Raw genomic sequence first — 15,560 nt, 5'->3', positions numbered from 1 at the left:
AAAATATATCTGGTTATTTTCATATAAAGATTTAAAAATCTGTCTTTTGAGGATGTCAGGTCAACTGATGTTATATCATGTTGGGATCTTTGCAGGCTTCTAAGAGCCACTCTATATTTATCTTAGCTTGCCTCTACATGCCCTGGCCATAGTATTTGCATTCTAATCTAACACACACAAACTCTAGCTTTGGGTAAGGCACTTGTATATTCCTGTAGAAGACAAAATTTTAAATTTTTTTTAATGTTTATTTTTTAGGTGTAGATGGACACAACACAATGCCTTTATTTTTATGAGGTACTGAGGATCGAACCCGGGTCCCGCCCATGCTAGGCCCGTGCTCTACCGCTGAGCCACAATCCCAGCCCCCAATTTTAAAAATTTTATTTTGATTGTGAGGGCAAAGGGGCTGAAATTAAAAGAGCATTTTAGGTTTTAACGATATTGGTAGACAAGTTTGAAAGAACTGAGTTTAACTTTCAAACTAATTTTAATGGGATAAATAGCAGCAAACTTCAAAAGGCTCCCATAAGTTAAAGATGGAACAATTTGTGTATCAAAAAGAATCACTAGTATAAATATAAATAATAAATTTAGAAATCTCATTATTTATTATGCCCAATGAAATAACCAATCTAGGGAGCAATTCTCAATGGCAACTAAACCTATCAGGTGAAGTCTGATGGAGATCTTTTTTGGCACTGAGGATTGAACCCACTAGTGCTTAGTCACTGAGCCACAACCCCAGCCTTTAATTTTATTTAGAGCCTAATAAAATCTTCACAGCAATCCTCTGGTTTATGGGACATGTATGGAAGGGAAAGGAGAGGGAGGGGGACAAATGATATCACACCTCGAATGTACAATTAAGTATGGCCAGAGTGTGGAAAACCTGGTTTCTTCAACATCTAAATGACCTTAAATTAAAAAAAAAAAGGAAGGTGGGCCAGGGATGTGCCTCAATGGTAGAGCACCTGTGCAAGGTTCCAGGCTCAATCCCCTGGAAGGAAGGAAGGAAGGAAGGAAGGAAGGAAGGAAGGAAGGAAGGGAGGAAGGGAGGGAGGGAGGGAGGGAGGGAGGGAGGATAAAAAGATACATTCTGAAGTGAGGAGGAACATATAAAAATTCATCATCAACATCAATAATTCTGAAGCTCTGTAACAGGTTTATAGGGATTATACTAATCTCTCCTTTTGTCTTCAGTTGAAGATTTCCACAATGAAAAGTCAACAATGGCAAAAAGGTAATGATTACAAAGCTGGGTCATGAAAGTTCACTGCTGTTTTATTATTATTGTTATTTGTCCTTATTTTTTCCCCTCTGGTGAACCCAAGGGTGCTCTACCACTGAATTAAATCTCCAGTCCTCTTCATTTTGAGACAGGGTATACACTAAGCTGCTGTGGCTGGTCTTGAACTTGTGATCTTCCTGCCTCAATGTCTTGAGTGGCTGTGATTACAGGTAAGTGCTGCCACATCTGGCTATTGCAGTTTTCTTTTTGTATCTATCTTTAAAATTTTTTATAATAAAAAAAGAATGCAGAGACAATCTAAAGGTAAAATTTTAAGAAACCCTGAGATATACTGCCATTCAGAGTCTGACCCACCCAAGGAAAAAGTATCTAATCAAGAAGATTGGAAAAAAAAACCAAACATGGCAGGTTTTACATGATGGTAAAATTATATCTCATATGCCTATGACTTCCTAGATGACAAGGGAAATTTTGAACAGGCCTTGTCAGAAAACATCACCTACATGATTGATCCCTCTAATCTGTGACATGGGATGGTCACAAGTCTCTTTGACGGGCAAAGCTTTCACCTCACCTGGCTGGGGTGGATGAGGTGGTGGCATCTGGTGGTGCATCAGAGGATAGGGAGGAGGCTGCTGATGAGGCATCATGCCAGGGTGTCCTGCTGCTCCAAGAGGGGCCAGGCCAGGTCCTCCTGAGTGCTGGTGTGCTTGTTGAGGGTTCTGGCCATGCTGCTGCTGTTCCATTTGTTGTCGGGCTCGTAATTCGGCATATTTCAGCTGTTCCATGTGGAAGTTCTGGCGTTCAGTAAGTAACTGTTGCCTCTGTTGTTCTAACTGTAAAAGGGGAAAAAAATGATATAGGAAAGGCTCTCAGGATAAGATGACACAGGATATCTACCTGATGCCTGAACTCCCTCTGCCTCAGAGAAACATAGCTACTTTGCCTCCTACGCTATCTAAAGTGAGAGAATAGGCATTAGTTCTTGAGTAGCATATTTCCATCTGGATACCTGTTACTATAAACAGGGTCTTTTTCTGAAGATCTGCTTATCCTTGCCATCTTCAGCCAGTGGGGCTATTACTTTCTGGAGAGAGATATATATATATTGCCAAGTCTACCCAACGTTCCCAGGTGCTCTCTTCTGAATGTGATCCTTTTGGTTACTGTGTATTTTAGAATATAACAGCAGAGTTAAATCCTCTGGATGAGCTGATATAGCCTTAGCTGCAAAGACATATTTTTCTATGTGGAACTTTGGCAGTGCCATTGCAAATTGTAGCTTTTAAAGCACCCAAAATTATGCTGGATAACACATTTACAGAATATTTTAGTTGCCTGAATAAAAATGTATATGAATCTTGAATAATATAGGCATTTCAATATTCAAGATATTCTGGGACTCAAAAGAGAAATAAATTACATGTGTAGCAAATTCAGAAATCATATGCCTAATAACAGCTGAGCCAAAGGAGTCTGTCTTAAATTAATTCAGTACATATAGGGCCCATAAAGAAAATCAAACTGATCATGAAAGAAAATAAAAATCTAGATCGCTGGTAGTAGGTGATATAATGATAAGAAGGTTATTTAATATAATAAGGAGGTTAATACATCTGTTCCTTTTCAGTAATGTCTCCATCCCATCATTTTCTATTAGTAGATCTAAGTTACTGCAAATCTTTTCTAGTGCTGCATTGTTCCTTGAAGAAGTCATACACCACATCCAGTTTCTAAGCAGTTGAAATGTGGCCAATAAAAAAGAGATTGGTGCCATGGCACATGCCTGTAATCCCAATGACTTGAGAGGCTGAAGCAGGAGGACTGAAGATTTGAGCCCAGCCTCATAAACTCAGTGAGGCCCTATCTCAAGAAAAGAGTTGGGGATGTAGCTCCATTGCAAAGCATCCCCGGACTAGTCAACATCCCTAGTAAACCACCCCCTTTGTTAAAAACAAAAAACCAAACCAAACAAACAAAAACCAAAAAGTGTAAAGTACACTACAATTTAAAGATTCAGTAAGAAAAAACAATTTCATATTGATTGCAGTATGCAGAGTTTTATATATTGCATTAAATTAGTACATTTTCTTTCCTCCTCCTCTTTTTTTTTTTTGGTACCATGGATTGAACTCGGGGGCACTCAACCACTGAGCCACATTGTTGTTTTTATTTAGAGATGGGGTCTCACTGAGTTACTTAGTGCCTTGCTGTTGCTGAGGCTGCCTTTAAACTTGGGACCCTTCTGTCTCAGCCTCCTAAGTACATTTTCATTGATTTTTAAAAAAAATTTAAATGGCTGCTAAAAAAGTTTAAGTACATGTATGGCTCATATTTTATTTCTATTGAACAGTGCTATTCTTTGGCATTTAATGGGTTAGGGAAAGGTCAACATTTTTGGTTTTGGGAGCAGCTAGTTCTATGGATAAATACTATATTTTGCAAAAACTAGATGGAATAAGCATGAGAATTAATCTATGAATCTATGAATCTGGGCTCTTAGCAAAGACCTGTGTAGGATTCTTGTAGAATCAAATGAGAAGCATCACTGGTTAACAAGAGTAGCAACTAGGGGAATTCCATGATAAATGATAGGTGTCACAGTACAAAAAGAGGTATGCACGCACAAGTGAGGAGAAAGATAAATGGCGGCAATAGATGTTAGATTCTGATAATAGATTCTCAGTTTTGCTTTCTTTTAATCATTCTTTCTAGGAAATTTAGGACTAATTTGCTGAGGTTAGATTTAAGAGGCTGCCCTTCACCTATGTTCTTTTTGAATTAGTTTGGACAACTTGGCTGAAGTCCTGCAGTTATGTAAGAACTACAGAAGTTAGGTCAAAATCTACTTTAAGAGAAAGCTAAATTACTACTGGAGATTTTTCTGTTACTGAAGAGAAAGTTGGTGCTCTTACCCAGACCAGTGTTTTTGTTTTAATTTCTATAACCACACTAGCCTCTCTCCTTGGAAAGAAATAGGAAATCTATCATTGAGAGGATGGGAGGAAAAATTTGCCCAGTTTTCTCACCTATGATATGAATGAACCTTTATCCTATTTATTTCTGAACTTCATCTGACATTTTAAAACGTAAGAAGTAATTAAGAGAAAGTAATTAGAAACATGAAAAAGTGTAAGTGATTAAACACATACTATACACCTCAAAGAGAATCTCATTTAACCTTAAAGCTCCAATATGGAACAAACAGATCCCCTGAGATCAGAGTAATGCTCAGATAGCAGGCTCCCAGTTGGCTCCAAGAGGGCCATTTCTACTTTATGGTAGAAGTAGTAAAGCTTATGGTCACATCCTGGCCTCAGCTTGCAAAGGAAATATCTGTCTTGTTTTGGACATCTTATTTTTATTGAATCCAAATGAAGACAGCATTCACTTTCATGGCAATTAAAAGAATATGAACTAGGGATTTTTTAGTGAAATTTGGCAATTCTGGTCATATTTTTTTTTTTTTGGGGGGGGCCGGTAACTGGAGATTTAACCAAGGGGTGCCTTACCACTGAGCTATATCCCCAGCCCTTTTTGTTTTTTATTTTGGGACAGGGTCTAAGTTGCTTCAGGGGAAAAAAAAAAAAGTAATTAAGTATAACCACACTTATACACCCACTAAAAATGTTTCAAAAACAGTAAACTCATAGTGACTATTTCTAGTAATGAAACTGAGCACAGAAGATAGGGGGTGAAGTTCAATGGTAGAGCACTTGCCTAGCAAGCTTGAGGTCCTAGGTTTGATCCCTAGTACTAAAAAAAAAAAGAAGAAGAAAAACCAAAACAAAACAAAAAAAACCCACAAAAAACCCCCCAACTTTTAAAATTCACTTTATTATTTGATTTTTTTTTTTTACATCACACACAACAATTTGGAATAAAAAATACCAAACATTCCACAAGTTATGTCCTACAGACATTGTGATTTCATTCTTTGCCTTCTCCATTTCCTAGGACTATGTACACAAAGCTCAAAAGCCAAACTGTAAATTACTCACATAAATACAGTGTTAAATGAACCTGTTAACTTTCTTCAGAACTCCAATGTGGCTTCAGGGAACCAATTTCATACAAGGCTGCCTGTACCCTGCTCTGAAACCCCTGGGTAACCCCCACAGCACCGTTACCCTGCCTTCCTATTCCTCTGTGCTCCTACACTGTGTGTATGTACAAAGCAGTTGTATCCAAGCGGAACTTACAACAGAGCACTTTTCAACATTAAGACACCAAATGCAGACACAGCTGCAAGTGCAGCTGAAGTGCACACAAAGCTCTTCTCCAAATCTCTATTTGCATAATGCAGGGAGGAGGGGTGGGAAAGGGGAAAAGATGGTTGGTACCAAAAAACCCATCCTCACTGCCAAGGACTGAAAAGCCTAAACTTAAAGACATTAGCTCTTGTCCTCAGAACGAAAATAAATAATCACACCTTCCTTTTCAGTGTTTGGTATCAGTGAGGGAGTCATTCACTGAAGAAACCAAATCTAAAACAGATATGCCCATTCCTTATTACCTGAGGGGAAAAAACACAACTACATTTTCTATTTCCATATATGCTTCCAGTGGCAGAATCCCAAAGGGTGAGCCTGTTCTATTACTGTGTCTGGTCATCTTGTCTTTGCTACAATGTGCTTGCTTCAAAAGGGTATCCATCTTTGTGCTTCAGAAGTGAATCTGCTTCTGGGTATGGCTTTATTAATCTTGGAATGATAATATAAGATGCATATATAACAAAGGACTTGATTATTTGATGGGCATGAGTTCCACTTCCTTCTTTTTCGTTGCTGACAGCATGGCCTAAAAATACCATCGTCTTATATGGGTTATCCCAACAGCTTTCCCACTAGTTTCCCAGTTTGACTTTGCCACCTTATAGTTTACTCTCTAAAATACAGCTGGACAGACTGATTCTTGCTATCATAAACTGAAAGGAAGATCATGTCAGCCAGAGCCAATCTTCTCTGAACTTTCACTGCCCCTTTATCTTACAGTATTTGGTCTCGATGTGTAAAACGCCCCAACTTACCTCTCACCTCTTTAAGCACATGGTCTGGGTTTCTCACAGCTTTGAGCGTTTTCCAATGTCTTTATTTTCTGGAGGTAACACAATTTTTATTCCTAGCCAAATGAATGTCAGAGACTCACAGAGTAATTAGTCCAAAGCTAATTCTCACTGGCCACACACACAAAAAAAAAAAAAAAAAAAAAAGTCTTTTTTTTTTAAATTTAAAAAACATTAAAATGTGAATGCTGCTATAGGCAGGGTCCAGGTACTCTGGCTATCTCCAGACTGTTGTAGTTTCTAACACAATCAGTCTAAAATCTGCTTTCCTGACTGCTGAGTGTGACACTAAATAAAGGTGACTTGGTCCAGCAGCATCTTTCTGGAGACAGGAGTCGATGCTTTGCCATCTCCCTGACAGACTGTAACTTCCTTAATTGCCTTCCTTCTTATTAACACTTTGAGAACACTGGGACAATGGCTGCTGAGCACTAATGATACTTATAAAACATTTAAAATCTTTACATCCTTCTTTTTTTTTTTTTTTTTGGTATAGGTGATTGAATCCAGGGGTGCTTAACCATATCCCTAGCTTATTTTATTTTTTGTTGTGATACAGGGTCTTGCTAAATTGCTTGGGTCTCACCAAACTTGCTGAGGCTGGCTTTAAACTAGTGTTCCTCTTGCCTCAGCCTTCCAGGTTTGGTGGGATTACAGGCATGTGCCACCATGCCTAGTCTATATCCTTATTTATTCTTTTTTTTTAAGTTGTAGATGAACACACAGTATCTTTATTTATTTTTGTGTGATACTGAGGATCAAACCCAGAGCCTCACACATGCAAGGCAAGTGCTTTACCACTGAACTACGACACCAGCCCTACATCCTTATTCTCAATTACCAAATATTTAAGACTCAAGAGAACACCTGATTTTAAGGTATTGGGGGGCAAAAAAATACCTTCACATCTGTTTTAAACAAAACCAAATGTTTAATTAAAGAAAAATTATGCTGAATCTGCTGTGTACTGGGTTAAGCAAGTAAGAGTGCTCTGTAATTGAGGGTCAGGTATGGTGGTGCATACCTGTAATCCCAGTGACTAGGGACGCTGAGGTAGTAGAAGGATTAAGTTTGAGGTCAGCCTCAACAATTTAGTAACACCCTCAGTAACTCAGTGAGTAACGCCCCTTACCCCCCCCCCAAAACGTTGAACTGAGGCAATGCGGTAGGCACAAGGAAATTAGGGAGCTAGGAAGCTCCATAACCAGAGGATCTGTTCACTTTCAACAGCATCAGCTTTATTGACTCACAAGGGGATGACAAAACCTGCCTAATTCAGAGTCCCTAGGTTAAAATGTGATAAAAATGGCTTATTTCTTTATAAATTATAAAATACTACATAAATCCAGACTGCTAAGTAACATGGGTTTAAGACCTGGCATGTCATTTATTGAACAGGGGTTCATAACCTACCTGTCTCATCTCTAAGAAGGACTAATGAAGAAATTAAGATCACACCATTCAGCATCACTACTGGATTCTTGAACAGGGAGATTCAAAGCTTAAGTATTTCCTTTCTTACAGTTTCCTCATATAATTTTTGGAGATTAAATTGCTTGGGTCTCACCAAACTGAGAAAATCTATATAAAATGCTTTAACACACTGAGTAACCTAATATTCACAAAGCCAGAAACAGCTCATAAATATTTAACATTCATATATCATTGCTGCATACTGGTTTGCATAAAAGAAGGCACATAAATATTTACTGAATATTAACTATGTGCTAAACACTGTGCCAGGCATATGCCATCCTTCTCTCATCTTTACAACAGTTCTGTGGGAAAAATCACCAGATTAGTAGTTATGGCTTTACTTGCTCACAGAACAGAGTACTAGTGCCAGGTGGAGAAAAACAGGTCATGTTCCCCAACCCTGCCCACTAGAGATTTAACCCAGGGGTACTCTACCCTTGAGCTATACCGCCAATACTATTTCTTTTTCTTTTTTTTTTTTTTTAAATTTTGATACCAGGGATTTAAGCCAGGGGTGCTTAATCAGTAAGCTATATCCCTGGCCATTTTTAAAATTTTGAGACAGGGTCTTGCTAAGTTGCTGGGGCTGGCTTTGAACTTGAGATATGCCTGCCTCAGCCTCCTGTGTCACTGGGATTATAGGCGTGCACCATAACACCTGTCCTATTTTATTTTTAGTTTGAGAGAGGGCCTTACCAAGTTGCCCAGGCTGGTCTCCAACTTGTGATTCTCCTGCCTCAGGAGAGGGACTTACAAGTATGTGTCATTGCACCTGGCTAACTCATGTTTTAATTGTGCAAAAAATGAACAGGAAACATTTTGAAGTTCAAAGGATTAATTCTGGTCACTGTCAAAGCAAGTCTCCAAGCTGACCTCTAACCATCCACTTCCTAATATGTACACCATCCCTGCTGAACCCATGGAACTAGGCTTGGTCTGTGTGGCTGGGAGGGTACAACAGAAGTGATATATCTTCCAGGTTGAGATAATAGGTTTTCCTTTTGGGGTGCTTTACCACACTCTTGCTGTTTTGAATAACTTTTCAGAAACCATGTGAGAAAATAAATATTATCTGGTTTTAGTTACTAAGCTTTGTTGTTAATTTTTAATGCAGTAATAGATAAATAACAGAGTTGAGCTACTGATACTCATTAGGCAGGGTTAAGGATTGTTCTGTACAAAGAATTTTCCTGTACTAAATGTAGCCGATTCCAAAAAATTTGAGCAGAGCAGCCCTGTGTGTTGGATAGTGTCAGTATTTTCCCATTTTCAGTTGTGCTTTATATTGTAAAATAATTTGTGTGCTCTGATTAGAATTTAATATTAAAAAAAAAAGTCAAAGCCAGGTGTGATAGTGTATGGTTGTTGTCCTAGAAACCTGGGAAGCCAAGGAAGGAAGACTGCTAAGCCTCAGAAGATCAGAACAGTCTGAGGAAAACAGTGACACCCCACTTTAGAAATTTGAGATGAATTACAAAAAAGCTGGGTACAGTGGTATATGATTGTAATTTTAGCTTCTTGGGAGGCTAAGGCAAGAGGATCCAAGTTCAAGGCCAACCTGGGCAATTTAGTAAGGTCATGTCTGAAAAAAAGGGATACGATGTAGCTCAGTGGTACAGTACTTGCCCTAGCATGTTTAAGGCCTTGGATTTAATCTAATCCCCAGTACCAAATAAGTACGTAAATAAATTTTTTAAAAATTTACAACAGAAGGAAAACTGATGAGCTAAGAGAAGTGAAGCCATTATATACCTCTGCTAGGTGTCTGGGAGCCAATGAACAGAAGTGGAAAAGAATAAGGGCTCTACTATTCTTAGATGACAGACCAGTTCTATCAGGTGTAAAAGACTGGTGGTATAAATTCACTCTCTGAAAAGAAAATGACTTAGAGCTAAGAGAAGAGCCCCTAGACAATCTAGACATTGTTCTATACGAGCTCAGCTAGGGTCACCCCAACATTCAAGGCTAATAAATCACTCAGGCTTCATGAATGAAAATAAGGCATCTGGTTGTTGTTGGTAACTACTTAAGCACCACTGGAATTCTGCATGTGCCAATAACTCATTATCTTGTAGCTCTATTGCCAGAGTCCCCTAAGAGACTCCACAAAACGACAAAAGAAAAGCTTATTAAGGATAAACACAAATACTCATTCCCTAAAGCAACACCTCTAGAAATTTTCTCTGATAGCCTTTCCTTTTCTGCATCTCCCAGGGATTCCTCCTTTCTATTTCCCCAATAGTACTGAACACTCTGTATTACTAGTATTTCTTTTCATGACTATTTTCCATGTTAAACTAAATCCTCCAAGGGCCAATTTTCCTTTCCATTTTTTTTTTTCAACTTTTGGCAATGATGCTGGCATAAATTCATTCAAGATACTTAAATAAGGACCTGTGATGCGCCAGTTCTGTGTTAAAGACGACAGATGAGTAAGTCTCTGCCCTCTAAGAGCATACTTTCTGGTATGGGATGTGGACACAAGAATTGGAAATTATATATAGGAAGTGCTTTCAAGGCTGCCACAGCGGTAAAAAAGGAGAGCATATCACTCATAGCTGAAAGATACAGGGGATAGGCAAAAAGTAGGAAAAAAACAACAAAACAAAACAAAAAAAAACTTCCTGGCAGAAGAACAGGATACAATCAGGTGTCAAAGAGAAGAAGGCTGCAAGGGAAGCCTATGTTGGTCTGGCATGGTTGGTGCAGAGGGTAATGGAGATGAGTTTGGGGTCTTCAAAGGCTCTTGGGCAGGAAAGGGCCAAAGTATAGCAGACAGGAGCTCGAAGACAAATGTTGGGGGGCTGTGGCTGTGGCTCAGTGGTATTGTACTTGCCTGGCATGTGTGAGGTACTGGGTCTGATTCTCAGCACCGCATATAAACGAATAAATAAATGATCTATCAGCGCAAAAAAAAAAGATGTGGGGAGTGCAGTGATTGAGAGTACAATCAGTTAGGAACTGCTCACATCAGGGAACTGGGGATGGGGTGGTGGGGATGGATGGTGGCGATGGAAGCAGGAGAGTTATTGAAGTAGACTCTCCCCTCTCTATAGATTAACATGTCCTGTTAATATCCCAGCTGGTCTTAAGACAAAATGAAAATGAAGCATGGTGAGAGTTACTGGATTACTCATCAGGAAGAATTTGCCAGAGGACTTGCTTGGATTGACCACTGGGAAACAGTTGAAAAAATATAAATAGATCCATAAAAATGTGCACTCTTCTGCAATAATTTATTCTTAAGATTCAATTTGAGAAGAGAATTAATATCTCGTATGTAGATTTAAAAAATCAAAACAGGAGGAAAATTCTAACTAAATCCTCACATTCAGCTTATGTTTAGGAAGTCATGAATTCCTTCTCAACCCATTAAAAAAAAATAAACTCCCAAGAACTAATCTCTGGTTATCTCAAGGGAATTTCTGAAAAATCAAAATGTTCCTGTGCTTCTCAGTTTTTTATTTTCCTGGCATCCTTTCTCATTTTTGGACTATTTCATAAATTTTCTGTTTCGGTCATGTCCTTATGTCAAAAGTTTCTGCTCCAGAGAATGTTGTGTAAGAGAGGCTCAATATACAGGGGAGAGAAGGAAAGATGAGAAAGTTCAAGACTGGATGTCAGGAGGGATCACAGAAAATGAGGCTCTTGAGATTAATGCCTACTTCCCCATATTTATACTGAAAAAGATGGGTAATCAAGAAAAATCTCTGAATCAGATAATGGAATTATATGGATTTTACTTCATTGATAACAAGTAGGTAATGAAAATAAGTCCAAGTTCTAACTTGAATAGTTTAACGTTATGTATCTACACAGCAAAGAGGTACAAGAAGCTTAGACAACTGGTTTTAGAAAGTGAATGGAGTTCCTTTTATTTATAATCACTGGCTGATAATCCTTTGGAAAGGACAATCAAACCGGCCAAAAAGGACAGAATAGAGCTATAGAGACCAATGGGGTAGGTCACTATTTATATTATCTAACTTGTATTTTTGAAAGGTGGTTAGGGTTAAGCGTCAAACACCCACTATGGAATTCCTCTTACTTACAGCCTCTTTCTCTCTGTCCATGATAGTTTCCAATTCCTCAAAATGTCGAAGTTTAATCTCTAGTTTCTTCATTTGTGTCTCAACCAGGAGAGCTACCAGGGACTTGATCTTTCTCTCTTCCACAGCAGCCAGATGCTAAGGGCAAAAGATCATTAAAATTATTTAGGTAAGTATTTGTTTTGAAGAAAAAAAAAACACATTAAAAAATGCAATTTGAAGTGGGAATTTTGTTTTGTTTTTGTGCAGTGCTGGGGATGGAACTCAGGGCTTTATGTATACTAGGCAAGTGCTCTACCACTGAACTATATCCCCAGCCCTCTCAAAGTGGGAATTCTGTAACTGAGGGTGTCCAATTTGCATGTCTCTTCCAAACACTTATTTCAATGTAAAATAATAACTCTCCTTAAATTCCTGGTCCTTACAGCTAAAGCAACCCTTTTAAAGGATCGAAAGAAATCTTTCTCATGGTAAACTTCTCCCATCAAAGAGCCTATAAAGGAGAAGAGGTTAAACTAGGGCTCTGATAGGTGACCTGTGGTGCACTTCCTCACCTCTCCCCTGTACCTCCCCTCACCACCCTCTCTTCCCTAAGGCAGGCAGTTGTCTCCTCAGCTGCAAAGGAGCAGATGCAAAGCTGCTCTCTTCCCAGTGGTGAGCAGACTGTGTGTGGGGAAGGACAGAACAGTATTGCCCAGAGCATGAGAATGGCATCCAGAGCCAGAAAAGCAAACACAGGAGCAGACAGGAAGTTACTCTGGAAGACTGCCATCTGCTGCCTCCAGCCTGATGGTGAGTCCTACTCATGCTTCTTGCCAGCTAAGCAGTACAAAGAAGAATGCACATTACCTGTATTTGGCCAGGGCTCTGACTAGCTGTAAAGATCAATCCTACCTTCTACAGATGCCAACTGCAGCTTCCCAATACCACTTTGCATTTCCCCTTCATAATACCTGTGGAACTTTTGTGCTCATCTTGCTTCTACACGAGGTTTTAAGAAATGGCATAAAGTGACTATCTTACTGCTCTGTTTCCTACAGAACCTAGAAGCTAACATGAAAGAATTTAACAGGTTTCTAGGAGCTAAACTGACATATAACACCTAATGGAAGACTTGTTTTTTTCTTTTTTCTTCTCAGTTGAAAAAGAGAAATGTAGTTTTATGTTCAAGCTCTGGGGACCCATATGCAGGAAGATTCAGAAATGTAAGCAAAATATAAGGATGAAGTTTAACAACTTTATTTATTTAAAGAAATTTTTTAGTTGGACACAATATCTTTATTTATTTATTTTTATGTGGTGCTGAGGATCGAACCCAGGGCCTTGCATGTGCTTGGCGAGCGCTCTACCGCTGAGTCACAATCTCACCACAACAACTTTATAATAATCATGTTTACTCTTCTGAACTATCATAAACTATACCCATTACCCAGTCTAAATAAATATTACAGAACTCTAAGACTGTTATCATTGTATATTGTTATATAATTTACATTTTTGATAAGTTTACGCATAATATAAAATTTAAAAGTTACAAAGAGGCGTCAAAAAAGTCTTGGGGCGGGGGCTGGGGTTGTCGCTCAGTGGTAGAGCGCTTGCCTGGCATGCATGGGGTACTAGGTTCCATCCTCAGCACCACATAAAAATAAAATAATGAAACAAAGATATGTACCCACCTATAAAATAAAAAAGCACTGGGGAAGTAGCTCTGTGGCTAAGCAACCTAGGGTTCAATCTCTGGCACCAAAAAAAAAAAAAAAAAAAAAAAAATCATCTTAATTTTGCCAACAAATCACTAGTAACTACTGAGGGGGGATTAATGTTTTTAGTTTCTAGGTCTATTTTTATGAGATTATGACTCCTTGAATCCTGATGATTTGTAAAGAAATTATGGTGTGTATACACACACGTATACATACATGCACATATATACACATTGGAGTTTTATGCAGCTATGAAGAATGAAATTACGTCATCTGCCGGTTAAGTGGATAAAACTGAAGAACATAATGCTGAATGAAATAAACCAAACCTCAAAAGTCAAGGGCCATGTTTTCTCTCACATGTGAAAATTAGAAAAAAAGGAAGGGAAAAAAAAATGGTAGGGGGTTCTCACAAAAACCGAAGAAAAAACCAGTAGAAAAACAGGGTGGTAGGGTGGTAGTGTAGAGAAAGGGGAAGTATTAAGGAATAAAAATGACCAAATCATACTGTTATTTTGGGTGCATGTATGAATATATAAAAACGAATCCCAAGTTACCAAAAGAAGAGGAAAAAAAAAAACCTGTTCTAATTTAATGAGATTTATTCAGGAATTCGGAGGCATCCCCATGCATTATTTTTTTTTTGAATTTTTTAATATTTATTTTTTAGTTCTCGGCGGACACAACATCTTTGTTGGTATGTGGTGCTGAGGATCGAACCCGGGCCGCACGCTTTTTAACCGCTTGAGCCACATCCCCAGCCCCCCATGCATTATTAAATAAATTCCAAAACATGTCTTCTCAAAACTTCAGAACAAATGTCTTCAAATTGAAAGGGGCACCAAATGTCAAAAATAAACAAGTAAAATGGAAAAAGACTCACAATGAACATCATTGGAAATTTAAGAACACAAGACAGACAAATCCTTGCATATCTCCTTTAAAGAGACAAAGAAACAAAACAAAAACCTCCACAGGTTACAAAAACATTCTGGACCAGATCAGATTTTTTTTCTTTTTTGTAGTGCTAGGGATTGAACCCAAGGCCTTGTGCATGTGAGGCAAGCACTCTACCAACTGAGCTATATCCCCAGTCCTAGATCAGATTTCTTGAAAGCAAATTTATATTTTTGAGGAAAATGGCAAAATGCCTTCCCAACTCTGAGATAATGAACTTCAAATTAGGATTTCATGTATAGGAACTTAAATCAATAAATGAGTACACACAATAAAGACATTTTTGAAATGAAGAACTCAGTTTACTTTTTGCATATGCTATTAAAGGATATGTTCTAGCTAACATAGAATAATACTAGAAAAACTTCAGAGACAATGACATCTAGAAGTCACAGACCCAACCTAAGGAAGGTACAGCAACTGTCCAAAAGCAAATAGAAACAGATAAAAGAAGACTGACAGACAAGACACTGATAACCAAGGTTAGATAACAGGTACAGAGATTCATTTTGTCTACTTCTCTCTATATATATAGGACGGACACACACACACATACACACACATCCCAATATTTCTGTAACAAAGTTTAAAGGTAGATTTGGATGAGTTAACCAATGCAAAGTAATTAGTTTGGCCCATTACCTTATATCATACACAAAAATTAACTCAATGGATCATAGATCTCAATCTAAGAGCTTATACTAAAAAATTCTTAGACTAGAAAATAGAAGTAAATCTAAATGGTCTGGGATTAAATAAAACATTTATTAGATATGATCAAAGACACAAGTGATAAAGTATTAAGTTGGACTTTATCAAAATTAAAAACAATCTTAATGGGGTTGGGGATATAGTTCAGTGGTAGAGGATGTATTTAAAAAAAAAAAAAAAGAATTAAAGGAAGTAACTATTAACCTTTAATTTTATACCCATTAAAATATCCTTCAAAAACAAGGTGAGCATAATGGCATATGCCTGTAATACCAGATACTCAGGAAGCCAAGGCAGGAGGATCATATGTTTAAGGCCAGCCCAGGGAACTTAGCAAGACTGTTTCA

General features: G+C 38.1%; 1 protein-coding gene across 2 annotated transcripts in view; it reads right to left on the bottom strand.

Moving 5' to 3' along the window:
* Smarcc1 (SWI/SNF related BAF chromatin remodeling complex subunit C1) overlaps window positions 1–15,560 on the bottom strand; it is a 150,631-nt gene that overhangs the window by 14,589 nt on the left and 120,482 nt on the right. For both annotated transcript variants that reach the window (XM_005332938.5, XM_013361850.4), the window contains exons 25-26: window positions 11,846–11,980; window positions 1,827–2,088 (exon numbers count right to left, since the gene is read on the bottom strand). In XM_005332938.5, the coding sequence (XP_005332995.2) occupies window positions 1,827–2,088; window positions 11,846–11,980 (397 nt within the window). The remainder of the gene's footprint in view (window positions 1–1,826; window positions 2,089–11,845; window positions 11,981–15,560) is intronic.

Source organism: Ictidomys tridecemlineatus, chromosome 2 (assembly GCF_052094955.1).
Source record: "Ictidomys tridecemlineatus isolate mIctTri1 chromosome 2, mIctTri1.hap1, whole genome shotgun sequence".
Classification (NCBI taxonomy): Eukaryota; Metazoa; Chordata; class Mammalia; order Rodentia; family Sciuridae; genus Ictidomys; species Ictidomys tridecemlineatus.
This window is presented reverse-complemented; position numbering and strand designations above follow the sequence as displayed.